The sequence below is a fragment of the Balearica regulorum genome, chromosome 7, assembly GCF_011004875.1.
Source record: "Balearica regulorum gibbericeps isolate bBalReg1 chromosome 7, bBalReg1.pri, whole genome shotgun sequence".
Classification (NCBI taxonomy): domain Eukaryota; kingdom Metazoa; phylum Chordata; class Aves; order Gruiformes; family Gruidae; genus Balearica; species Balearica regulorum.
In genome coordinates this window covers 4,197,573-4,224,056 of record NC_046190.1, presented here as the reverse complement: position 1 = coordinate 4,224,056, position 26,484 = coordinate 4,197,573, and the positions used below count along the sequence as shown (strand labels likewise).

Genomic DNA, 26,484 nt, shown 5'->3' with positions numbered 1-26,484 from the left:
TAAAATTAAGCCCAAGCCAACCAATTCCCTTGCATGCTGAAGAGCCTGGCTCCTCTTGACTGGGCATGACGAAGACCATTACATGGAAATTTCCACGTGGAAAGCTGTGGACAAGGAGGAGAGATTTGGTTCCCTTGGAAAGAGGATAATTTGGCAGCCAAGGAAGACCAGCACAGCACTATGAAGACGCAGAAGGCTTTGTAAAAGCTCTTAACAACAAGCTGCTTTTCAATTAGGTATAGACTCTTCATATCTGCTGAAGACCCTGCCAGTGCCACAGCGCAAGACAAAACCATCTCATTGGGTTTCTTTGTTCCTCACTCATGTTTGACAGGCAGGAGAAAGGGAACGGGCTGTCTCTACCCCTTCTTGACTTTGAAGCTTGTGACTTTCATCTGAAAAAATCCAAATGCTTTCCATCTTCCCCTGCCACTCCAAATGACTGGAGTTATCGGAGAGCTTGGGAAATATCTCCCTTCAATGCATGTGCTCAGCTCCCATTAACACTAATGAGAGTTGTGTCCATGAAGAAAAGGGGCAGCCTCTTTGTCTGTAAAGTATTGGCTTTCATACCAAGTAGCTTGGCTCAAACTTGACCTACAATTTTAATTGGGTTTTGAGACTTTGCCTAGTGACTGGCTCCCCCATACAAAACCCAAAGAGCACAACAGAACGGCACATCCTCCAGCACTATCAGTGTTTCAGGATCACTGGCCAAGGCACCAATCCCCCATCAATTTTGGTGGCCGTTCAGCATAAAAATTGATAGCAAGCTCTGACATGAAAGGTATTAAACATCCTATACCATGGTTACTGTCAAAGGCAAAAAAAAAGACATTTTCCTTATTGTTTGAGGCCTGTCCAAACACTTTGTGCCAAGCGGTAGAACATTTTAGTGATAATACTGATATTAGCATCATGCAAACAGTCAAGATCATGGGCTGGATACTCAAACACAATCTCAGACCCAAAATGCTTATAATCTCAACTGTATGAGTTACTCCAAAAATAAGCAGATATATCAAAGGGGGAGGGAAAAGAGATAAGCAATTCATTCGGCAATGGCAACAAGGGCAGGACAACCGCCACTGGGAAAGAGGGTCACACGGGCATGATGGCCACCACTAATGGGTGGTGGGGTGGGTGCTGCTCCATCCCAGCTGCATGGGGCAGGTGGGTGGACATCCGCACTGGGGTCTGCAGAGGTTTTTTGAAGAGATCCTGCAAATCAAGACATCTTCCTGCCCATCGCTATAAGGAAGCGGGAGCAGAGGTGGAGTAAATATGGACAGAAGTTTCTGTTACTTACCCATCACGCCACAAGAGAAGAGGGTAGGTCCTTGACTCATCTTTGGAGTGTGCTGCAAACAACCAGAAAAACTATTCACTTCTCGCAGACTCGACCAGAACACCAGAAACCACCCTGCCTCCAGCCTCGGCAAAACCGCGCAGCACCCGGCGGGAAGGAGAGCCTCAGGTGCCCGCGACTGTCCCGTTTCGGCAGGGATGGGGGGACAGACCCAGTCATCTTCCCTCAGTGAAATCAAATTTAATTAAACATTGCAGAGAGTCGGTGTTGAGGCCTGAGCTTGCAGATCATGGCTCCTGCACCAAGTCCTTACCCAGGGGAATAGCTGCAGCGAGGTCCCCAGCTCCAGGACCCAAAACACCGGAGAAACTAAACCGGGAGTTGCAATTCAGTGGTAATTCTGGATTGGGCAAGAAAGCGGCACAGAGGTATCTGAACCCCATCCAAGCCCATTAAAGCCTCCCATCTAGGTACAAAGCAGCTTTTTTTTTGTTTTTTTAAACATACAGTGTGTTTCTAAGGCAAGGCACCCTCACCCCAGGAAGGAAAAACACCACTATATGGGTACGAAATGATCCTGGATGCTTTTTACACTCTTTTTTTCAAGAATTTTGCTCTTGACAGTGTTAGAGACATCATCAGACTTCTAAAAATGGGCATGGACACTTTTATATACAATAAATCAATATGTCATCTGCAGCTACACGTCATTTCAGTTATGTCTGCAAAAACACACTTTCATACTAATTGTTCTTTTATTATTATCCAAAAATATCCATATTCTGCTTCTGAAGTGTCTTTCCTGGCAACACTGTCTCATCTGACCGAGGCTTTACAGCATCTGAGGGAAGCACCAGCATGACCTCCCTGTGCATCCGTGCTGTTATAGCTGCGTTTTATCTGGCGTTAGGCCACCGCATTCGCATCACCGCTCCTGATCCACGTTCTACACGTTACCTGCTCACATAACAATTACAGTAATAATAATAATAATGATGTACCAACTGCTGGCACCTGTCTGTGCAAAGAATTCCAATAAAATGATCTCACTTTATATACAGAATATTATAAATATTGAATATAAAGGGATGTGGAGGCAGAAAACAGTGATGGGGCGCATGTGGGGAGAAGGTAAATAGGGGTCAGTCACCTTCTTTGGAGCACGTGCCACTTTTCTAGGTGAAGTCAGGCTATTTCTTTCTGTCAAGCCCCACCTAGACAGCGAGGACAGGCAGCGGTTGTGCCAGCGCACATCTGTGTGCCAGCCCCAGAGACCAGCTACTGCCTGCAAACGCGGCGGGGGGAGGAACACCTTTAGATGACATGTGTCTCCTATCGAGTATAATTACCGTTTTGTAAGAGTTTCGTCTCAACACCAAACCGGGAACTGAACCAAACGAGCCCATCAGGCGTTGGTAGGTGATACTGTCCCACTGCTCAAACACTTACTTCCTTTAGGTTTTGCTTTTTGGCCTTTCCCATGAAGTCAATGGAAAAACTCTTGCTTTCTTTGGTGGATCAGACATCTTGTGAACATCTGCCCCAATTGAAAAGCCCGGACAACCCAGCAATTCAACTTGTGTAAGCAGGACTATCATCGCACTATTGACCCAGCCCCAGAACTGTGGGAGGCACTCGACAAACGCGCGAGGGCAAAGTTTTATGTTACAACTCCGTACCTCCGCTGCCCGCCATCGGACAGCCCGGGTGTCCATCCCTTCCCGTAGCAGTAGAAGAAACTACTTCTCACCCGCCTCTCTGCAGCAAGCTCCCCTCCGCCTGCCCCACACACCTCCTGGGGCACAGGCGGCGTCGGATGCTCAGGCTTCCCCCTTGCCGCCCCCAGCAGCAGCCACGGGAGATGCTGCCTTCCCGGCAGGAGCCAACACTAAAGCGAGGATGGTTTTCTAATGTGTCGATACTCTTCCTTACCAAATTTCACCCTTTTAAGCCAAGATTTCACGCTGCCTCTGACTTGCTCGCCTTCTCCCCTGCCGCGCGCTGCCAGGGCAGCCTGCCTTCACCTCGGCGCGCTGTGCTATCTGCCTGGGAAGCCCGGCTGGACAGTTCATCATCTTCAGCAAACTCAGGCGTTTATAATTCTTTTATGCTCAAAATGCCCATTTATGGCTAATCCTGCCAGATGCTTCCTGCCGTGTTCCTGTACACCCTTATCTGAGGCTCTCAGCACACCCTGCGAGGAATAGCCTTTCGGTCTAATTTCTTCTCGGACTATGACCATCTCTCCTGGAGGACAGAGGAGCAAACATCCTTTTTTTTTTTTTTTTTTTCTTTCCTGTTGCCTGCTCATTCGGCGTGGTTGGATTTGCACCTCTCCAGGCTGCCAGTGTTAAGTACCACAGCGCTGCCCTTCGCCATCTCCCACTTAATCCTGCTGCCTACTTGCTCATCCTCCTATTAACGACGAGCATCTGTTCGCTGTTGGTGACGCAACATCTCACATGTGTTATTTATGGTGTTGATTTTATTTTTTTCTACTGTTTACTCCATTGTATGCTTACTGAAATTCATATATCCAAAAGCCGCTGCACTCCAATCATTTACTAAGCGCCTGCTCCTTGGATATTAATGCAGCTCAGTAGAAATCAGTGACACAAACCATCTAAAGATCTGGCCCTGAGGCATGAAAAAAACCCCGTTTTATAAAACTACAGCAAAGCTCTCGGCAGCAAAAGAGTTTTGAACGAAGATTTCACAAAGCTTACCAGCTCAGTCCTGCGTGTTACGGAGTCAGCACCTTTGTTTGCCCGAGTTTTGGTTAAGATCATCACCATGGTAATGCAGTCCTGCCTCGGAGTCCATCAGGGTCCAGACGAAGGCCGCTGGCAGCCGTGGTCTGGCAAAGCTCCTCTTTTCAGTGCATGTTCCCCCAGGAAAGGCTCGGCCCCACCGGCTCCCACCGGCTCCTCGGGGAATGCCCAAGAACAACCTCGGGGCGCAGAAAACTCCCTGCATGCACAGAGAGAGAGAGGAACAGCTTTAAGGGACTTGCCTGGGGAGATGAGGGTAGGCGTGCTGAGGAAAGGGTGAGTGCTGCCTGAAAAACACCCTGACAGCAGTTACTCCAGGGGAGTATTTATTCTAGACTCTTAAATATTGCTGGCATTCCTCTGCACCCCTTCAGCGCGGAGGTGTTTCACGGGACGGGCAGTCGCGTGAGCTGTTGGAAGCACGTATGGTACACAAGGCGATCCGGAGGGACAGAAGTATTTCAGGTAAATAAACAAATGAATACATACATTTATCTTCCTCTGAATTCTCCCTTTGAAAAAGGGAACTCGTATCCCCTATATCTAAGATACTGGGGCTTTGAAAGAAGGGCTCTTTAAAGCCCCAGGGTTGATCTCACAGAAGCCCTTTCCCCCAGACCAACTGGGAGCAGATGTCCAGCAGAAAAAAGCCTCTACAGCATCATTAAAGCGGTAAAATCCCCTGGACACCCCTATTCCACCCCAGCGACTCCCCGATTCCCAACCCATGAAGAGCCCTTCCGGTCAAAAAACAAGGCAAAGAGTTGCCTGCAAGGAAGGAGAGAGCTCCCTGTCCTGAAATCCTTAGGGCCACATTGTGCCTTTTGATCCTTACCTATTTCTTAGGTAGTTTTATCTAGGAACAGCTAACGACTGCACGATGGGGAGCACATACTAAAAACAAGCTGCAAGCCAGGCTCATACCTCGCCCAGACTCGACCACGAGCCGTTGCCCAGCTCTGCCTCACCTCCTGCCATCATCTCTGATAAACTTACTCCCCTGTAAAAGCAGACAGATTGCAATTCAAATCTGATTATAGAAATCAGTGTTTTCCCCAAATCACTCCCCTAATCCTGTTTTGCTATTTTGCTGCCTTGCAGTTCATGTAAACAACCCAAACCACCACTTGCACGATCCTAAGAGCATAAAACACTGACCTCTTAACATGCAGTCAAAACCCAATTGTGGTATTTAAAGACAATATTTGAGAATGTGCCGCTAAGTATTAAACCTCATTACGAACTGATATGGCTTCTCTTCCCAGCTCGTAAATCATCTTTTCCATGTTTACTTGGATTAGAGCTTGCGATGGTGTTATGAGTAGCTCATTTGAAGGCCAGCTGGCTGGTAAAGAAAAATCACCTTCTATTATTTTTTGAGGACAAAGCTCATCCAGAGTGCAAAGCCAGGATTAGGAATCAATACATTTTCCACAGATTTACTGTTCCCAAGGGCACACGGTGCAGTCTCCAGCTTCTTATGGGACACCGGTACGCTTATAATATACAATTTACTGGTAGCTTCATCATAAACCTCTGGGCAACCCTATAACCAAATGGAAACCATCAAACAGAAAAGCAAAGCACTTCAGAACCATCAAAGTGAAACAGGATTTGCGGAGCCCAGATCACATATTTGTACTATGGATAGCCTGGGTTCCTGCGAGGAGAGCACGACGTAAGGGAGGATGGGGTGGCTGGAGGACCAGTTAACTAACACAGCAACGTGCTCCCATCACCACAGGGCCGCGAACACCCCGCTGAACCTGGAGGCAGCTCGAGCACCTCAAGGTCATGCTCAGGAGGCTCCCCAAGCCCTGTGCTGGGGCCAGCTTGGGGACATCAGGCTGTTTTCCAGGAGCAAGCAGAAAGAGTCGCTCTACAGTCATTAATAAGCTCCACAGGAGTTTTACGTTTCTGCATTTTGACAGTCCTCCCATCAAACATACTGGTATGCAACAAAACCCAGAGGTCCTGTTCAGGAGCGACGGCTGCTTACGTCGGGCTCTGAACAAACACGAGGCAAGGGAATGCTTCCCGAAAAGGGCTGCCAGTGTCAGCACGTAAGAGGGGACAGATGGGGATGAAGAAAAAGATGCGTGGAAGTGAGGACCAAATAACACGGAAACAGTGATACAGGGGCAAATAAGCAACGCCGGTGGTACGCTCACTGCCAAAGCCTCCAGCATTTCACAGCAAGATCCCCAACGGCGGTACGAGGCCCCAGCAGCACGCAGGCAGCATCGCTGGCACAGCACCCCATCCTTGCTGGCTCATCTCTTTTTCCGTCTCATGAGTGCTCTCCCTGCAATTTTAGCCCCGCCAGCTATCGCAGTCGAGCCGCAGACCAAGGACAGGGAGCAAGGCAGTGGCTGCCCTCACCGACATCCGAGCCTGGATCTGGCAGAACAGAGCTGCCATTCCCCAGGGAATAATGCCCTCCTGCCAAACTTGCAGGGCCAGCAGCCTCCCAGAGACAGGCACGCTCACAGCAGCCCAACGGACAAGAGGCACTTAGACCTCAGTGCATGCCTCCGAGCTGGGGGGAGCTGAGCCAGGCTTAAAGCCCCTCCCAAGGATCATAGAATCCCAGACTGGTTTGGGTCGGAAGGGACCTCACAGCCCATCTAGTTCCAGCCCCCTGCCATGGGCAGGGACACCCTCTACTAGCCCAGGTTGCCCAAAGCCGCATCCAACCTGGTCTTAAACACTTCCAGGGATGGGGCATCCACAACCTCTCTGGGCAACAAGGATGAGGAGCAGGAGGCTCTTTGGGAGACTCCAGCCTTCCCCCAGTGCTGGAGAAGCCCCTGGAGCAGAGCTGGCATGCCCTCCTGCCCCCCTGTGCCATACCATAGATGGCTAAAGCACAGGACAGGGACTAAAATCACTCAAGATTTATATTTTCATCTGCTCCGATCTTGGCTGTCCTGGATCCCAGCACAGAGATAGCAATGCTCGCCACGGGGCTGGACTCTGGGGCCATGGCCGGCGCAGCAGCAGCACGAGAAGCAAAGATCAAACAAGCGTTCAGAGCAGCATGAAAGCAGTTAAGCACAGTTCCTCGTTAACAGGGTACGATTTCTTCAGGAATAATTATCTTTCCCTAAGGTAATGATTAATGTTGCTGCAGCAGACTCCAATACACACCCAGGCGTGCGGCAGCCAGCAGGCAGGAACAGCAGCAAGTACAGGCAGACGCTCCCTGCCCGAGCCGGACAGGCGGCAGCTCACACCACCTCACACCTCCCCTCTCCCTGCTCCACTGCATCTCCTGCAATTAACACAACCCTAACGATATTGCAGCAGACGGGTGGCCACGCTGCAAGCTGGCAGCTGACATCACCCGATGTCGGGTCCAAGACGCGCTTTCTGGTCCTGGCTCTTTTGTTTTAGCTATCGCTTGGTTGGGGTTTGAAATCATCCCCACCAAGCAGTTGCAATAAAAAGGAAAACTTTCCAGTGAAATGTGATCTTTGGCTCCCCATCCTGCTTCACCGGGCTCCTGACGCACGGCATGACCCAGCGTGGTCCTGCCCCGTCATGTCCTCTCTATGCAAACAAGTGCTGTGGGACAGAAATGCTTCTGCAGACCCGGAATGTTCTCCCTATGGACTCTGAGGAGGAAACTACTGTGTATTTATAGACTGGAGGCTTTCACACACACACATGCTAATAAAAAAGATACTCTTTGGGGACCATTAATTATTTTAAGACATGTATTTCCTCATTTGCAAACAGATAAAGCAACTATCTTCATCCCTCCATCAAGGTTAAGTTTAGACTTGGGCCATGGCCACTGGGATGGACACGATCTCCTGAGCTGCATGGAGCACCCATGAGCAGCACTAGGGCATGGAAACCCTCAAATTTTAGCCAACTGTGCTTTTTCCATGGATATTGCTTCAAACTACAGACCGAACAGATGACTCTGTGATCTTAGCAGTTGCAGAGGTGGAAGGAGGCTTCTCTTGGAGCTGCTTTCTGGACAGCATCACAGCAACTGAGTGTTGGGCTTGGAAAATAATTACATTGCAAAAAGAGTAAGTCAGATGATCCAGCCTTCTTCCACAGGCTTGAAAGGTAATGCTTGTGAACAAATACGCTCCTTAAAAATGTACCAGCAAGGCGTACAGCCCTAGAGCTGCTCATTTTGGGTAAACAGCCCTTCCCCGCAGGGATGTCCCGCTCCCCGCACCACCACTGGTGCTACCACAGCAGACACCATGCACCACGCAGCTTGCCAAGTCCCAGGCGTACCCTCTTCACCTGCTACACTGAAAAGCCTGGAAAAGACCTCAGGATTTAGCAAACTGTCCGTCTGAAGCTCTGCCACGGCTGGAGGGAGCCTGAACAGTAACTAATGTCGCATACCCATACGTCTGACCCCCAGCAGTACTCTTCGTGAAGACGACTGAGGGCCAGCACCACACAGATTTCAACTTGCTATGGGACCATCACCTTCCATACAGAAAACATTCAACCCTCGTCCAGCTCAAATAATCCATCTCCAGGCACATACTCTGACATAAAACCTATTTACAGGCAGAAAAGGCATGCAGGAACGAGGAGCCGGAGCCGTATTTTGCATACTGATACACCTTGCAAGCAGCACAGCGGGATCGCTCTCGGAATATAAATCACCCGCCCCTGTAGAATTTTTAAACTCTGCTGCTCAAAGCCTGCAGTGAAAAAGCAACGAGCCACGCAGGACTCTGCTTCCTACCCCAGCAGTGTTCCCTGTGCTGTGCCTGGGGAAGTATTCAGGCACCCTTTGACTGTCCAGAAAGTTTTCTTAAATCCCTGCAAGAGGAAAAGGGAAGCATTCCTGACCTTTACTTTCTGAATGAAACGGAGAGCTGCCCATCCCTCTCCAGGCGGAGGATTTCCAGCCACTTCAAACTCCCTCTCAAACTCCGTGACAACAGAGGAAGGACAAACACCCAAGCCCAAACTCCGTCCTCAGCGTAGCTGCGGACTTGGCTCCACCACCACCAGCAGCGTCATTCCAAAATGCTACGGTGCAACCGAGCACTCTTTGGCTCAGCAAAAAAAAAATATTCCCATCGCCACACTGCGAACTCTGGCTGTATGGCTCCTGAGAGCCAACGCTGATGCTACACGGAGGCACAAGACCCTTCAGGTGGCACGGCTGGAGCAAGCCAAGTCTCCCGGCTCAGCGCATCTTCTGGCGGCCGCTGCCCTGAGGTTCATCCCAGGGCAGGAGGGTTCAGTAATGCCGGTTCAGAAGTTGCAAATGCCACCAAAGGAGCAACGAATACGAGCGAGGACAGACACAGCAGTTTGATATAAATGGCTCTCCGAGAGGAAAAGCAGTAAATGCAGCTTGGCAGTGGAAAACGCCAACCTCGCCTCCTCCGAGAAGAAAACGATGGGCTGAGTGAAGAGCCACCGTGACGACGGAGTTTATTTAACGCAGTTTAGACCCATACATCTGAAGAACCAAACCTAATCCCTCAGGGCCAAACTCTGAGCATGTTTCTAAGGCTTAACCGCCCTCCCCCTCTCACCAGTTAAACAGAAGTTCCCCTCCTGCTACGCAGATCTCGAGTTCTCCGTGCAGACAGACTGCTGAAGAGCCCGGGCACACCGCAGCCGGCCAAGCCCCCTCCAAACGCCACAGGTGACTTACAAGAAATTTAGGGAAATAGCCAAAATTGGTTAACGCAATTGAAAATTATGGGGTTTAAGGCTTTCTACAGAGCATCACGTTGCAATTTTTATTGAAACTAAAAACCATGCTCCCCTCCCCACCCTTCTGCTTCTTAGGAGGGATTTGGGGCTATATGGAATCTCCTCATTGCACAGCCTGTCTCACCGTCAGCGCTTTGGACAATGCCAAGAAGTACATCTTCAATTTGTTGATTTATTGCATTATGAATTTGGAGGCTATCATTTGCACATAGCTAAGTGTGGGCTCATTTTCTCACTCGGGGAATAATTTGCCTTCTGCAGCAGGGCTGCGAGGTGCTCAGCTCTGGGCAGCTTGCTCCCCTTGCTTGAGCGCTCATCCACACCATCAGCGAATATTGATTTTATTTATGGGGTAAAAACCTCCAACAAATGTGAAAGATGCCATTCAGGGCCTGAGAAGAAGTCTTTACGCTCTGAAAATGCCCCGTGGACTAGTCCTGAGTAAACAGGATCATGAGTCAGCTCACGTGACTTCAAAGGACAAAATTTCCACGGATGGAGCTGCGTCAGGATCATCCCCTGGGACACTCCGTCAGGAGGAAAGAGCTGCCCCAGGCTGAGCCGAAAGGCTGCAGCACTGCCCCGTCTCACCCTGAGCCTGCAGTCATCTCCTCTTCCTCCTCCTCCACAGGGCCCTTCCCCAACCGAGAGGCAGAAGGGCTCCGGTGCAGACCACACGTCCTGCACGGCGCTCCCCTCCTGCCTGGCAAGGACTTGGGCTCACCACATGCTCCAGGTATTCAAGAATTACCAACCAAAGAAGAGGAATAAAGAAATGTCCTCCTCTGCCTCCTGCTTGCAGCTAGACTAGTCATTTCCAGGGCTAACAAGATAAAGACAGACTTTCACCATTAATTAATAAGTAAAAGACTTGCCTACACTTAACATTTTTAACAGCCAGCACAGCAAAGGGAAAAGCAGTGGCAGGTTGTGTTTAAGAGCAGCATCACTCTGTAGGTTTGCACAGCTTCAAGAACGGCATCACCTCATTGCTTACGACCACCAGCTTCACACAGGAACAGAGGTTTCTCACCGATGAACCCGGCACTCGCGTGTGCCGCAGAGCTGCCAGAGCAGGACAGCCCGGACAGAGCCAACCCCTACAGCCACGCGAATAAAACCCACAGCCAGAAGGAGCCCGAGGTCTACCACAACAGCACCCACCTCAAGGGGCTGCGTCAGGAACAGAAAATGCGATGTGCAGCCACGGCGGATGGCCACGTCCAACCTGGCTCACAGAGGTCCAAGATTAACCTTCACTACCAGGAACGACGGATGCACCGGGGTCCTGCCCACAACCATAGATTGATTATTAAGTAAATAAAAATCTATTATTTCAATACAATCCTTTGCTCCAAGTGCCTGGGCACCGCCTCAACCCGATGCCAAAGTCACGCAAGGCAGCAGGTCCCCGGCACCCCGAGCCCCAAACTTCACGTCCAAACACCCCCAGCCTCTAGGGAGAACCTGAAGTCCAAGCTCACACCCAGCTCTACATGTTTGGGTTGGACCTCATCTGCAGGCAAGCTCTCAGCGAAAAGAAATAAGAGCAATTAAGGAAAATTACACACCATCTAGTTGAGTAAAACACATCAGGTTTATTGCCCCCGTGCTCTTAGGGAATAGGAGTGGCAGGGGAAAGACTCCCTTACACACGAGCAGCAGAGAGGGACTGAAAGGACAGGGTAGGGGCAGAGGTGCTTTGTCTCAACATCTTAGCTCGAAGAAAATGGTGCTGGCAGTGACTTTGCCTTTTCCTCCCTGGCAACTGAAAAGGAAAAGAAGAGAGCAAAATTAGTCATTGCAAAACAGCAACCGGCAAGCGAGAGGTGCGAACGAGGAGACTGCTGGTCTCCAGCGGAGAGGTGCCGATTGGACGTGCAAAGTGACTACACGGGACCCAGCTCGCTGCACAAAAAACTCATGCATGGTAGTTAAAGAGCACACGCGTTTGGAGCACTAGCGTGGGATCTTCAATATCTCTTGGTTGCACAGCAATTTTTGTGGAGGACCGGCATCAGCCCTTCGCAGGGATCGCTCCTCAGCTGCCCACGTGCCTCGGCTGAGGGTGCATCCCCAGCACGTCGCTCTGCCACGCAGCGACACCGCGGCCAGCTTAGCCCAGACCCGCCACGGCGCCGGGAGCGGCACACGGCAGAGCTCAGCCCCACGGGCCCGGCCTCCTCCTCCCCCACAGGACCGCAGCCCTCCCGGCAGCCGCGCTGGCGTGGGGATAGACGCCGCCAACGCTCCCGCACAGCACCGCGCCGGCCGTAGAGACATACCCTACAGGATGCTCTTAAGTCCCAACAACTGTAGAAACGGCACGGTCTCTTTGAGAAAACCTGTAATCATTGCCTAATCCGCTCATCGGGGGACTGCTTCTAGTTTTGAGTAATATTTCCAAGGAATATTGGAAATATTGGACCAAGGGTTGTCTCTGGAGAAGAGCAGCTGAAGCAGCAGCAGGAGTCCAGCCTGCTGGTCCAAGGAATCAGCTCACCTTTCTGCTTTTTCTTTTTTTGCCCCCCCCCCAATTGTGAGATTTATTACAAGAATTTGCAATGGTCTGTGAGACACTGTGAGTGTTGGCCACACTCCCAAAAGCTGAGGAATTGCTGAATTGAGAATTGCTTTGGCTGCTTAATCTCAACAACTAGAGATGCTGAACAAGCCAGCAGAGTCCAGGTTTACTTTTAATTACCGCTCAGAGCGTGCTGCTCTAGTAAACAGACACAAAAAACAATTCTTGTTTCTTCCTTATATTCTTTTCCCATATACAACCTGAAACGTCTGAGATGGAGACAGTAAACACAGCCCGACCGTGCCATTTTTACAGACTCACTTCCCAAGCATAAATAATTTCAAATAGCACACAAATCCATCTTAATACCTAGCTGTAACACGGCGTCCACCTACTTACAGCCAGATAATAATACTTTGAGGGTTAGGGGGGCTTCTTGGCCAGGCCAGGCTTCCTTGCTCGCTCCAGAGCTCCTGAGATCTCTCTGAGAAGCACGTCACGGAGCCGCAAAGCGAGCTCAGTGCTGCAACGCCAACTGTAACGCCCTCTACTCATCAGTGACCACCAAAAAACCACCACACAGACCAAGCACGAGCAAAAGATCTGGGACATGTCGTCGTGTAATTGAGGAAAGCTTGCCAAGCGCCAGAACACCATCATCGCTCTCAGAACAGATTTGGATACTGCTCGCAAGTCAGATTTCTCCCTTTTTCGAGACTGAGCTGGAGAATCGGTAGAGGCCCCTACAGAAATACCTGAATTTAAAGCAGGTAAATACTGGATGTATGCATCGGTTGCCAGACTTCACAGCATCTCCTACCACGTCCCCTTTATGGATAAATACCTGAAGACTGCAGAACCTCACGTGAAGCCCAGCAAAATGATCACTTAGGTCCAAAAATTGAAATGATCTGCCTGAACTAGATAGGCAACATTTTAAGTTTCAAATGCTTTCAATGGATGGTCTCTGTGCCCACCGTCACCTGCAAACTCTACGAGACTACTGTTTGCATTAGACCAAAGTACTTCTGCTCTTGGGCAATCTCTGGGGTTTCATTCCTCAGCTGAGAAAAAGCTTTCAGAGAGCTCCTTGGCTCCTGAAAGACAAACCTAGAGCCTTTATTAATGCTCCTAGTTACTGAAAGGCACATTTCCCTCCTGTTTGCCCACTCTTTGCCATCAACATTGCACTGGCAAGAGGAAGGTACAGCAGCGATGCATCCACGGAGACAGGGAAGGACTCCTCCAGGGCCAGGAAACCTTTGCCCATGCTGCCACCTCAGTCTTCCCAGCATGCCAGGAATAAATTTCCGAGCCCTACATCTCACATAAATCTCTTTAACGAATGAAGAGCCAAACATCTGTGAGTTGTCTGAATTAGCGCAGATTTGGCAGACTGAACAGCAAACTTGTATCGCCCGGCAGCCTTCAAATTTCTTGTTTTCCTCGGGTTCATTAAATACATTACAATCTGTTACCAGAAGATGGTTTCTACGTGCACAGGCTGCCAAGGAGCCGGTTTTGATAGCTCTGGTGGAGATGGGGGAACGTGTGAGGAGGAGACGGGGACTCTTCCTAATGCAGCAGGACAAGGAGCGGACGGGCTGCACCCACCCTTGCCTCCTCCAGTGACCACCCATCACACAGCAAAGGCTGCCTCTGACATGTAAGCCTGGTACAGCCAAAGGTGATTTTGAGAAGCTTCAACGAGAACAGAACTTAAGAGTGTGGGACAAGCAGTGGGAGAGACCTTCAAAAGCCAAAGATGTCCTGCAGCAGCATCCCAACTGGGATGAGCGTGCTGCATCCAGATGGAGAAACCAGGTGCTGCGAGGGTTGTTCACACCCGCGAGCAGAGCCCTGGGCACAAGGCATCCCCGATACTTGGGGAAATCGGGGTTTTCCCACTGCTGCCAGGCCAACCTGGCAGCACGGGGCCCGGGCAGGCAGCGAAGGCATCGCCAGCACCGAGTCGTGGGCAGAATGGTGTAACGTTGTGATGGGGAATAGTACTGGAGGCTTCGCCTTCCCTCAAAGGAAGTCTTTCGCTACGAGGAAGAAGGCAAAGCAAACACCCACTCACCGTGTTTACCCATTTAAATCAAAGCCAAAGCAGCAACGAAACGCGCCCGACAGCATTTCCACGGAGTCATTCATTGAGAGCTTGGACTTGGGTTTCAGCTGGTGTTTTTAATATCGCTGGGAGACGCTTGTGAAGCTGGAATAATACAGAATCTGTTGCTATAACACACTCTCAGCTCCTGTGAGGTGTCAGCAGCACGTAGAGCACAAACCTCCTGCAGGTTTGGCTCCTTCGGGGGCTCCCCGAGGACCAAGCAGTGAAATGTTTCCCCCCGTACCCGTGCGAGCCTGGGGTACAGCTCCAGTGGCTGGCTCTCGCTGCCCCAATTCGAGGTACCCCACCAGGCGATCACCCAGCCGGAGGAGTCATACCCGCAGAAGACAATTTTCCCTGCATTGGGATGCTTCATCCCCTGGAGATGCCCAATTCCCATGCAGCTGGAATGGGACAGGATGAGCCCCACTATAGCCCAGCACCCATGAAAGCCCAGATTTTGCAGCCTGTCTTGGAGATGTGGAAAAAAAAAAAAAAAAAGGAAATGAAAACAGTCCCTGGTTTTATGTGGGCTGGCAGAAACACCATCCTGCCAGCCCTTCCTCAAGCTCATTTATGACAGTGTGAACATGCAGTAAAGGGGAGGGAACAACCCCCCCCCCAAAAAAAAACCCACCCCAAAATCTGCATTTTCCACCTCAAGAGTCTCCATCTCTGGATACTCTCCATACATCCCTCTTGAAAATCAGGAGGAAAAACAGATTCCTCTGTGCCGTGAAAATGGGAAGCCCAAAGGACAGAGGGGCCAGTCCCGGCACCAGTGTGGTGTGAACCATAAAGTCCCCTCCCGAAACGGCATCCCAAGGAGAACTGACCTAAATGCTGCATCCCATCCCGGCTCCAAAGCTGCCAGCAAGCTATCGGGAAGGGAATCGCGCCAGGTATTTTGTCAGCACGCAAACAGGAATGATTGCCCAGTACAAACAGGGCAGCAAAAATGTCCACCTTCATCACATGGAAAAATATCTATCAATTTGCTACGCTAATGAGTGAAGGAATTAATGAATCCTAGAATTTGTAAATCATTATCAAGCCATTATCCCTAAAATAACAACATCACCTTAAAATGCATGAGAGTGCAAGCTAAACATCAGGCTCTGTTAGAAAACAAGACACAGGTTTTTTTACAGATACTAAGGACAACAAGAAGTCCCACTGACAACATTGTTCCTGCCGTTCTTTCTGACTGCGGAGCATCAGTCACGATGGAAGATGGTGAAAGAAGAAAGGAAGAAATGGTCAATACAGAAAGAAGAAAGGAAGAAATGGTCAATACAGACCTTAACCCCGTCCTAAGGAGACAGTAAAACAATATGGTCACGTTTGTGAAGAGTAACCTGGGATGATACTAAACAGCAGGTGCTAAATATAGAACTTTCTTAAACAACAGCTCCAAACAATTTACACCTTCAGCTTTTATAAGATTGTGCCAAAAAGTCTTCCGAGCCATCACCGCCGACGCTCCCGGAGGACAGGCACAAGCCAGCGTGGTAAATTTGATGGCCCTGAGAAAACGAGCCCTGCAAGGCTCCGGTTTCAGTGCAAGGACGGAGAGTCAGGAAGCACAATTAACACCACCGAGAAAAGAGCTCTCGTCTCACTTGACGTCTTTCTGCCAGTAAAAGGGAACGCTGGTACAACAGACTTCATTAAAGCGCGCAGAAACGGATGACAGTTATCGATAACTATTTAACTGACACATCTCAAACAGACCTGCAAATAAACTGGCAATACTGGCTTCAACAGAAACTAGACTTTCACCTTATGCCATGTAGTATTTCTGGCAGCAACTGGGAAGGAAACAGGAAAATCAGCGCTGTGTAAGTGACTCAAGACTGGCAGAGCACTAAATACGGAAAAGAACAACTTGACGATGCAGAACGGAGAGAAGCAACCAGCACAGTTTTTAACCGAGGTGTCAAGATCCTAGTATCACAGAATACCAGGTTGGAAGAGACCTCAAGGATCATCTGGTCCAACCTTTCTTGGCACCTTAAGATACACCTTAAAAAAAAAAAAAAATTTTTGCTGAATAAAAGACACTCACCTCGAAAGCAGGGGCACGTCCCCAGGCTCCTGCACGGCACAGCAGATTACCAAGGCATGTGGGAGATGCGACCACGGGCTGGATAAATTGGGGATCGCCAGGAGAAGAGATGGTATTGCCTCTGTGCTCTGCACTCCACGACCACTACGGGCATCTGGAGCCTTCTGCCACGTCTGATTAAAGTCTGGAGAAGACCCCAAGAGTAACTGAGGGACTTGAAGACATGGGTACAGTGCAGAACTGGGGGAATGTGGAGTGGTAACTGCTCAGGAACAACCTGGCCGCCTTCAGAGAGGGAAGGAGATGCCGAGCAGGTCCGGCAGACGGAGCAGACCGGCAGTGTAACACCACCCAGCACTGCGGGAAGTCAAAACTACGCAGATTCAGAGTAAGGGCAAAGTGCAATATTTTCCTGAACAGCACGGACAACAATCATTGCAATAAATTACCAGTATAATAAATGACTGCGCTGGATTCTCAGTCAGCGCTGCGTTTTTATCTCTGCACCTCATGACTCTTCTAAAAAGACATGCTCCTGCAAGAATTAATTTGGAAAATTACTAAAACCGGTGATAGACAGAGCGGTCTCCAGGCGCGCGGCTCTCCTGGCTCGCTGCCCTGCACCTGCAGTGAGCTGCTGCACCCCCGTGCCCCCGCTGCACCCCCCGTGCCCCGGCGCGGTCACCGGGGTGGCTTGTGCAAGGAGCGGGCGAGACGGAGGGCTGGGACACCGGCCCCTCCGCCGGCTGACCGAGCTCTCGCTTCAGCTCTAACCTGGCTCCTTTTTAACCCGCCACCTTCACGGTGTGTCGTGGGGGTACGCACAGGGAGGCCAGCAGCAGCGCAAATCCATCGCACTGGAGAGCTGGAATTTATTTTTTTTAAAATTAAGTTTAAAATACTTAACAATTCACCCGAAACCTCCATGGGAAAAGTAATCTTCTACCAACAACATAAACCGTGCACAACTGAAAATGGGGGTGATAGTTTCTAAATGAAGCTATCGGTAACTGTAAATCTTCATTAACCATGATGCTTTCACTCCGAGAAGTACCATCCATCGCATTGTATTTCAATTATAACACAACTGATAGTCCAATAAAGAGATAATCTTTTTCTGAATTAACGGAGAGGCTACAGAACCACATGTGGATATTTTTAATGCTTTCTGTATCTTTATAATTGTAATGGATCTTCAGCTTTTGCACATGATTGTAGCTTTTGGCATCTCTTTAATAGTATTAAAACTTGTCCTTTCAAAAATATTATACAATATTCATTTGTAATGGCTGGGAGAAAAAAAAGCATGCGATAGTGGCATTAATAACACATATACTTGAACTAATTTTATAGCATTGACAACTATTACCCAGCACACCAGGAGGTTATTTTCAGTAACATTAAGGAAAGCACACAAATACAAAACTCAAGAGTTATTGTGACTTTCCCACATCGCTTGAAACAAGAAATTACTACCGACACCTGGCCTAACTGTGCTGCTAGGCGGTCCTAGCCAGAGACAAGACTAATTAATTAACGCCGGTTTCCTTCCCTAACGTTTCCCAGCGGTGCGGAGGAATAGCGACGACGGCCATTGCACAACTGGGGCAACTGAGGCAGAGGAGCACAAAGGCTTGTCTCGGATCACTGCGAGAGTCGTCATGGGGACAAGGACACAAAAGGAATTTCTTAAACGCAGTAAGTGCTTTAACTCGTCCCTGAGGAGACCCTGGGTTTAGGAGCAGGATGAGGGGTGCGTCTCCTTCACCCCCCCAGTCCAGACTGGCTGCTGGGACCAAAGCAAGTTGCTGAGGTACCTCGACAGCAGCGTCATTCTGCTCCATCACCCCCAAGCCCCGCTTCTCCTCTGCCACCGAAAGGGTGTTTGGCCCTTGCTTTCGTGGGCTGGTTTTGAGCAGAGAGAGGGAGAGCTGGTTTTCCAGCTGCCGGATCAAAGTTTGCCAGATTGCCTTTTTTACAAACCCTAGGAGACGTAACGATATATAAGCACAAAGTAAAACTCTTCTTTCGCTATGGTCCCATACCTACCGCACAGCGCAAGCCCTGAACTTTGGCTGCTGAAAGCAATCGCTATGGCCAGGATCCACGAATACAGGGAATGATATAGCCCAAGGGATGCTTCAAATGGACTACAGAGGAGTGACACCAATGATGCTGCTATATTTAATCCTCTAAAAGCAAAAACCATGACCAAGTCTCCTTTGGGCATTTTTTTTTAGGGGGGAGGTATAGAAACTCAATGCACCAGAACAGATTTTTTGCACTCACTCAACCAGTTCTTCAAATATTACTCAAACACGGCGATCACAGAGCCAAACTCGCCGGGGTATCCCCACCCACCCGTGCGGGGACCCATGGCCTGCGGTGCCGGGAGCAGCCGCGCTTCGTGCAGGCTTGGGTACTCCTCCAGGTCAGTCTATCGCAGTTTCCTCCTTCCGTGCGTCTCAACAGAAACTTCCAACATACCAAATCTTATTGATCTTACATAGCATACGTTAGATGCATAAGATGCGATATCTTACATATCTAACATCAAATGTCATAAGCTTCATAACTCATGGATCATCCACCTGAAGCCAGGAGAAATTCTGGCTGTAAATTAACTGCATGATGACACTTTTTAATTTTCAATACCTACTTCACTTGTTGATGACTAAAGGCTCCCGTATCCACAGCCTGTATTATCAGAGCTTGCACCAGCTTGGCGGGGCTTCAGAAATAAGCTCTTGCTTGGGAATTTTTGTCTCTCTAAAGGCAGCCAACTCGTAAAAGTTTGGAAAAACAAAACAGCCCAAGGATCTGCTCTCTGGTTCACTGTACCAGAGCCACGTTCTGCATTGCTGCTCTAAGCAAATAGCTGAGTCGCGGGCAGCCAGGCTACGACTGCAGATGTGTAGTGTGACCTTGGAAAAGTCCTTTTTCGTAATTATAACGCGGCCACTGTTCATAGGGAAACTCGAGTGCAAAACCAGAGCTCCAGGGCTCAGCTCTGCCGCTGCCCTGGCTGCTTTCGAGGAATTTATGGAAGGTCTCATCTCTAAAGAGAGCGGTGGCACTCGCGCCGTGCCGGGGTCGGCGGGGAGCGGGCTCGGGCAGGGAGGGCTCCTTGCGGGGGACCAGCCCGTCAGGCTTAATGACCCGGCAGGCTCGCAGGCGCAGATGAGTAGCACGGTGGAAAATTCCCTTCTCTTCGCCTGATTAGTTTATATTTAGCTCTCCAAGGAGCAGACGCGCTGGAGGAGCTGTTGTTTTGGTGATATTTTTGCACAGCCCCACGGGGACCCCTGCAACACGAACTGCGGCATGCCGGGGGAGGCTGCCAAGAAATGGCTCTCACCACCTCGCTCCACCACCACATCAGACCGGGCACATGAGACCTCCGATAGTCACAGCCCTTCGCTACTCATCAGACCTCCTTTTTTTTTGTTCCGTTTCCCCGAGTCAGCAGGCTTGCTTCCTCTTCCCCCTCCTCCCCATTCTGGAAGAGAAAGGAGTAAAAAAAACCAAAAAAAAAACCTCAGCCACGAAGAGAGCTTGCTTGAGAGAAGCAACCTCCCCAGCTCCTCTGCTGGCCTGGTCCTCCATAGCCGCGGGAATAAAACACGGGCTTGTCTTTCTAGAGGTTTTTTCAACTATTTCAACCCTAGTTTTGGTGAGCGCAGACCCAACGCAAAGGCTCTGCTTCCCCTCTCCCTCCCCGTGGGAAGCAGACCTGACTTCTCCGGGCTGAGCTCTCCGAACAGCTACAAGTATCTCTGGCACCTCGTCCTACCCCAGCCCGTGGGTCCAAAGTCTGCTCTGCCACAGATTAATGTTCATTAGGACTATTTCCCAGCAAAACCGTTCTACAAACCATGTGATACGGGAGGGGGAAGGGAACAAAACCAAAATCAGCCCTTTTGACCTGGGGTGTCCTCTTTTGTACCCGAGATTTTATAAGGGAAGCACAAACTACCTCCGCCCTGATGAAGATCAAGAAAAGAAACCTTATACAACATTACAAGAAAGAAAGAAAAAGGAAGAACAGCCTCAAACCAAACAGCTGTCATTGGAGAAATTGGAAGTCAACCATTAATAATAAAAAGGACAAATTGGATAAGCCTCGTTCCTCGTCCATCCCCCTTCAGGACACAGTCCATCGTGCCTGTTTTTGCCGAAATACAAGTGTTTCGGCGAAAAGTTGTATGTCTCAGTCTACCTAGACTTTAGCTGAAACTGAAGTAAGCCTTTGATACTAAAAAAAAAATAAATAAATTAACTACCTATAATTAACCGAAGCAGATTTGGGGATTTATATTGGTATATGTTTACCTATTTGCCTGTGTGCATATTTATTTCTTTACTTATTTTAGCAGATATCCATACTTGAAAATTAGCCTACATCAGTGCTGGCTCTGTCCCACAGTCTGTTTGATCTCCATATACAAAAATCTGGTCCTCACCCACCGAAATCAATTATCAGTTAATTGATTTGCCCTGATTTTCCATGCAAAGTTTTGGATTCAATAGCCTGAACTCTTACTGATCTCCCTCCCGAAGGCCATCTGCTTTCTATAACTGAAGCGGCTCTTGGAGACCTTGGCCCTGTGCAGAGCTGAAAGTCGCACAAGTTTCCCTCTTTCCTCAGGGTTTAACCTGGAAGCGAGAAAGTCTGGATCCAGGGATTCAGCTGCAAAACCGCCGGCGCGCGTGCCGTGCTCCCGGGGCCGTGCTCGGCCAGACGTCCTTCCCCTCTGAATTCCGCAGCAGGTTGTTTTGGTTGGGTTCCCCCCCACCCACCCCCCAACTTTGAAAGCTGTCTCCTCAGGCTCCGGAGGACTTTGAAACAAAGAAATCAATCAGAAGCTCTTTTCAAACTTACAATGAGCCACAACAGGTAAGGACAGAGCAAACCGCTCTGAAATTCAGGTTTTTTTACTATCACTCTAATTAATCTGTTTCGTGACCCACCCCAAATATTTTCTCTAGAAACATTACCTACATTGTTTTGGGGTTTCTTTATTTCTTTTTCCAGCCCTCAGCCAAGCCCTGGTAAATATTTCTGCCCGCGTCGGAGGCGGGCCGAGGGAATCGGCGCTTTACCATCGGAGGGAATGTGGCAGCAGCCCCCCGCGCTCGGAGATACCTCCTGTTGCTGAGAGACGGGCAGAGATGCTCACAGCCCTCCGTGTTTTTACAGTATTATGGCAAGACGCTGCTACTTCTGCAATTTGCAAGTAGTTTTTAATCTGTCAAAATAGTCTTTTATTACTGTTTGAGGATTCAAAAGGAAAATATGCACATCTGGTTTCAATCGCAAACTGAAGTTTGGTCTATCAGCCTATTTCATAACAAATTACGCTTACTTTTTACTCCAGAGGATTTCCTAAGGAGGAGGTGTGCTGCCAAGGTACACCAGCATCCGCAGAGACCGCACGGCACAGACAGCGGCACTAACCAGCGACAGGCACCGTGCTGTTGCAAACTCACTCTCTCTGTCAAGTACATTAATATTATTGAGGAGAAAACCCTTATTTGTGAAATTTTCACGTACATCTATACGTGACATCTTCACGTACTGTATGAATTGAACGACCTGACGTCACCGAACGGAGAAACAAGACTTACAGACTTTCTAGGACAACTCCGCTGCCAGGGCACTTGCCACAGCAAGGAGCTGCCATCTCTCGCTCCAGCGGTGTCCGGCACTGGAGACCCCCCCGGGGGGGCACAGGGCAGCTGGCAAAGTCCCGCAGCACAAACCCGCACCCCTCCCTCGCCGCCACAAGCTCCCTCGTGAGCTCGCACGTGCCAGGCGTGAAAACCGTGGCAGGGCACCGTGGGACGCGTGTGCGACGGGACGGGTCAGGGCTGGAGAGCATCTCCGCAGCGATGCTCAACCACGTCCGCTGCTCCCCTGGGCTGCAGCCCCACGTCAGACCCCCAACTTGGGGAGTTCTGTACTGAGCTCACCGACCTCCAAGTTTCAGCCCCACCGAATACCACTCTCGGGAGAGAGGAAAGCACGTGTTGATCCGTTTGGAGGAAGAAATTACAGAGGCAAAGGCAGAGTAATCTGAGGAGGAGAGGAAAGCTCGCTCCCAGCACCAGAAACTTTGGAGAGGCGACCTTCCCCCCCGCCCCCGCACGCCGGCCAGGCGACCTGAGCTCGGCTTGAAACGGTTTATCTCTGCGGCGAGCGCTCAGCATCACCGGGCACAGCCCGCACCGCTCCCGAGCAGAGCCGGGAGACAGCCCCCCCCCCCCCCAGCACCGCGCTCCCTCCGGACGCTCCAGGCGGCTCCTCCGCGGCCGCAGCGCGCAGCACCGGGCTGCCCTGAGCCCCGGCACCGCTCACCCCACCTCCCCGGGGCCGAGAGCCAGGGGAAGCGCGGACCCGGCGGCACAAAGGCGGGCAGCCCCCAGCCCGCTCCGCCCGGGCGGAGGCAGGCGGAGCGGAGAACCCCGCCGCTCCCGCGGGACGAGGATGCGCAGCGGCCGGCGGTGTGTGTGTGTGTGTGTGGGTGTGTGTGTGTGTGTGCCACCCTTCCGGGGGGGCCACCGTTGCCCTCTGCCCCCCCACCCCTCCATCCCCCTCCGCGCCGCCCCGTCCCGCCGTACCGCGGGCAGGGCTCGGACACACCGCCGCCCTTTGTCCGCCGCCCCCCGCGGGACGGCACGGCGGGACCCCCACGCACGCACACGGCGCGGGTGACAGCGCAGCGCGGCTCCGCTCCGCGCACGGCCCCGCCCGGGCGCTTACCGTGGTGGCGGCGGCGCGGCCCGGCCGGGCCGGCTCTGGGCGCCGCTCCGAGCCCCGCTCCCGCTGCCGCCGCCGCCGCCGCCGTGCTGCGGGCGGGGCGGGCGGAGGGAGAGAGGGAGGGAGGGAGGGAAGGAGGAGGAAATGCGCTTGTCACTTCCTGAGCGGGGCCGGCGGAGGCAGGGCCCGGCCCGCACCTGCGGAGCCCAGCGGAGCCCCCGCCCCGGGCGGTGCGGCGGGGCGGGAGGCAGCGGCGGGGAGCCGCGCACCGGAGGTGTCGGTGCGAGGTAAGGGGCAGGAAAGAGCCCCGGCCGCCGCCCTGAGCGGGCATCCCCAGCGTTAGACATCGCGCAGAACACAGCGCGGAGGAAGGCGGGGGCGGGGGGACCCCCACACCAAAAATAGTTAAAAAAAAAAAAAAGCGAGTCCAGGCAGCGACCGGGCGTGAAATGACGGCGGCCCGGCGGCAGGCACTGCGCTCCGTTTCCCGTTAGCGCCTTCGCAGCGATCGCGCAGCCCGGCCCGCGGGTGGGTGCAGCCAGACTCGCGTGGGGCTGCGCGGCCCCGTTCGGAGGCCGAGAGTGACTCCTGGTGGCACGGCCGGGGGCAGGGGAGGGGAGCTGGGCCCTGCACTCCGGGGGGGGCCCCCCATGGGAAGCAGCCCCGGAGTTGTAGTACATCACAGATACGCGCCGTGCCCACCGGTTGGATTTGGCAAAAAAAAAATCCCACTCCTGAGTTCTCCTCCGTTTTTCCAGCATTTCTTTTGGGGAAGAGGCATTTGACAGAACACAAGCTCGGCAAAATGCCGCCGGGCTGAAGGTGGCCACGGGTCCTCCGCAGTATTCAAAGGCCCGTCCGCTTGGCTTCACTCGGGAGATGGCCTTTAGAAGCGCTCTGCTCTAACAATAACATTTTCCACCCATCCACGCTGATCCGTGCATAGCACGTACGCTTCTTCCAAGAGCGAGCGTAATTAGTGAACAAGGAAACTACATGACAGCTAAAAGGAAGACTTAGAACTCATTACAAAATAGAGCCTAAACATTAATCTTGAACATATGCAAGCAGACAACACAGATGTCATCGGGAAGTGAATCTGGGGTTTCAGCATCTAAATTTCATCCACCCGGCTGGATGGGATGGCAAGTCAGAATGAGCAAGGGCATGTGTGAACAGCAAGGGAGGCTTGATGTGTGTAACACAGCACTGCGTCGGATGTCCGGCCCAAGACACCACAGAAATGTTGGGGAAGACTATCAGTATTTAATGTAATAAAGGAGAAAGGAGGCAAGGAAGCAGAAGTAGCAGGAGAAAATTTAACAAGGGAACAGCTCCTGCTCCAGCGTAGCAAGGACTGATCTCAACAAAAGCAGCTCCATACTCGGTACATATAAAATTAGGTACGAGCGGCCGGTATGAGTGGGCTACAAACAGGAAAAAGGGTTTGATGACGTGAAGGGGCTTTTGTATCAAGCTTCCATCCCGCTCAGTATTTGCTTTTTTTATCGTGTATCGAGACGGGTAGCAATAAAACACTTGAAAACTCCTTTTCCAAAACTTCGGGAATCAAGTTTGAAAATGTTTTCTTATGGTTTCCCAGCTGAGTATTTCAGTAACAAAGCTTGCAGCGTAATTGAATCCATTCCTGTGGCAGCCTTGCGCAGTGCGGGCTTGGTCTCCAAGAACGAAGCAGAAGGTTGCTTTCTGTCCGCTTCTGCAGCTCAGTCCAAACCCAGCGTTTTGTACCTCTCATCCTCTGTGCTCTCCAACAGACGTGGAGCATTACCAGCACGCATGAAAGCCTGCTGCCGAAGCATAAGCCCATTTTCCACGGATAGTATTTTCAGTAACGTTGCTTAAACGTAAAGGTTTGCCATAGGTCCCTGCTCTGGTGATGGCGCAGAAGGTCTTTGTCAGAAGGGGAGAAGAGGGAAAACACTTTCAAGCTTTAAAGAGCTGGGCACGAGAGTTTAGTGATCGTGGACAGAACATTCATTCAGTTAAATTCTGAGCTGATTTAATTTGTGTTTTTGTCTCGGATGTCAGCGCCTTTGCTACCCACTGACTAGGAGTCTTCCTTACGGAGATGGAAACTGTGGGTAGGAACAAAGCTAACGATCCCCATGATCCTTCTGAAGTTACACTGGGGCTCAAGCCATTAAAACCTTTAGATGTAACAGTGCTAAGCACTGTGGAGAGACACAGTTTCCTTCACTTCCAGTGCACAGGAGTTGGCTGCAGTTACAATCTGCTTTCTCTGTAGCCTAACGCTTCACTACCTACTCCAGTTTGTTATTCAAGTCACACACACCACGGTTGCTAACAATTTCAGAAGTGTCCTTTTCACCACGGCCTACAACTCTGTGCTGTTCTGAGCACCTGCGCAGGCCCAGTTGTTTATGGTTTTATCCTTCTACGTCTCCTGCCAGGCAGGGAACGCAGGCAAGGGACTCGCCCAAGGTCCAGCAGAGAGTCGGAGTGTCCCAGTCGCAGGCTGATGTCCCGGCATCCCGGCTGTGCCGGGTACCGCGTACTCACAGGGACGTCTTGGCTCCACTGAAGGTCTCCAACAGCACAAAACGGAGACTGGTTTCAGAAACCACACTCCAGTTTCAAGGGAAATCCTGGCATTCACAGAATCTAAATAACAGCGAGCAGAAGTATTTTTAACAAATATTTCATACCCAGGGAACAAGCACATCTCTGTAATACGATCAATGTGTTCTAGGTCAGGGAGTATCTGAATCAAGGAGACCTGATACTCTAAACACGTGAAGCATCACTCTGCAGAGAGGGTTGTAACGAGGAGTGTAGTACTTACTACCTTTGGCATATGATGGGACTTGCACCAAACCTAAAAATCCTTCTTTTATTTCACAGCTTATTTGCTGCACACATGCAATGGCTTTGTGTTTCGGCTCCCCGCTTCGTTTGCTGCGTCCCTCCCTGCCTCGGCAGAGGGCACGACTGCCGAGCTATGGGCTGCCCCAGACTAGGTGCAATGCAAACAGTTGACGGATAAAATAGACCATGAAATACATACGTGAACCCTCCTCTCACTTGAAAACACTAATCACTTTGTCAGCCATGTTTGGGTCTGAATCGGCCAGCGAGTTAGTTGTCCATCATTCACAAAACCCGAGGCAGCTGTGGGCATGCCCAAAGCCAGCACGCTACGTTGGATAAGCAGAAATGCAGTAGCCATGGAGCTCAGGTGC

General features: G+C 50.9%; 1 protein-coding gene across 4 annotated transcripts in view; it reads right to left on the bottom strand.

The window, feature by feature from the left end:
- Nucleotides 1-23,438, bottom strand: part of FAM53B (family with sequence similarity 53 member B) — a 527,638-nt gene extending 504,200 nt beyond the window's left edge. The window contains exons 1-5 of one of the 4 annotated variants that reach the window (XM_075757678.1): nucleotides 23,267-23,438; nucleotides 21,870-21,994; nucleotides 16,504-16,687; nucleotides 4,036-4,279; nucleotides 1,310-1,361 (exon numbers count right to left, since the gene is read on the bottom strand). In XM_075757678.1, coding sequence (XP_075613793.1) covers nucleotides 1,310-1,361; nucleotides 4,036-4,104 — 121 coding nt within the window. In that variant the 5' untranslated portion in view covers nucleotides 4,105-4,279; nucleotides 16,504-16,687; nucleotides 21,870-21,994; nucleotides 23,267-23,438. The remainder of the gene's footprint in view (nucleotides 1-1,309; nucleotides 1,362-4,035; nucleotides 4,280-16,503; nucleotides 16,688-21,869; nucleotides 21,995-23,266) is intronic. The other 3 variants (XM_075757679.1, XM_075757681.1, XM_075757680.1) reach the window with 3 other exon arrangements.
- Nucleotides 23,439-26,484: the final 3,046 nt, after the last annotated feature.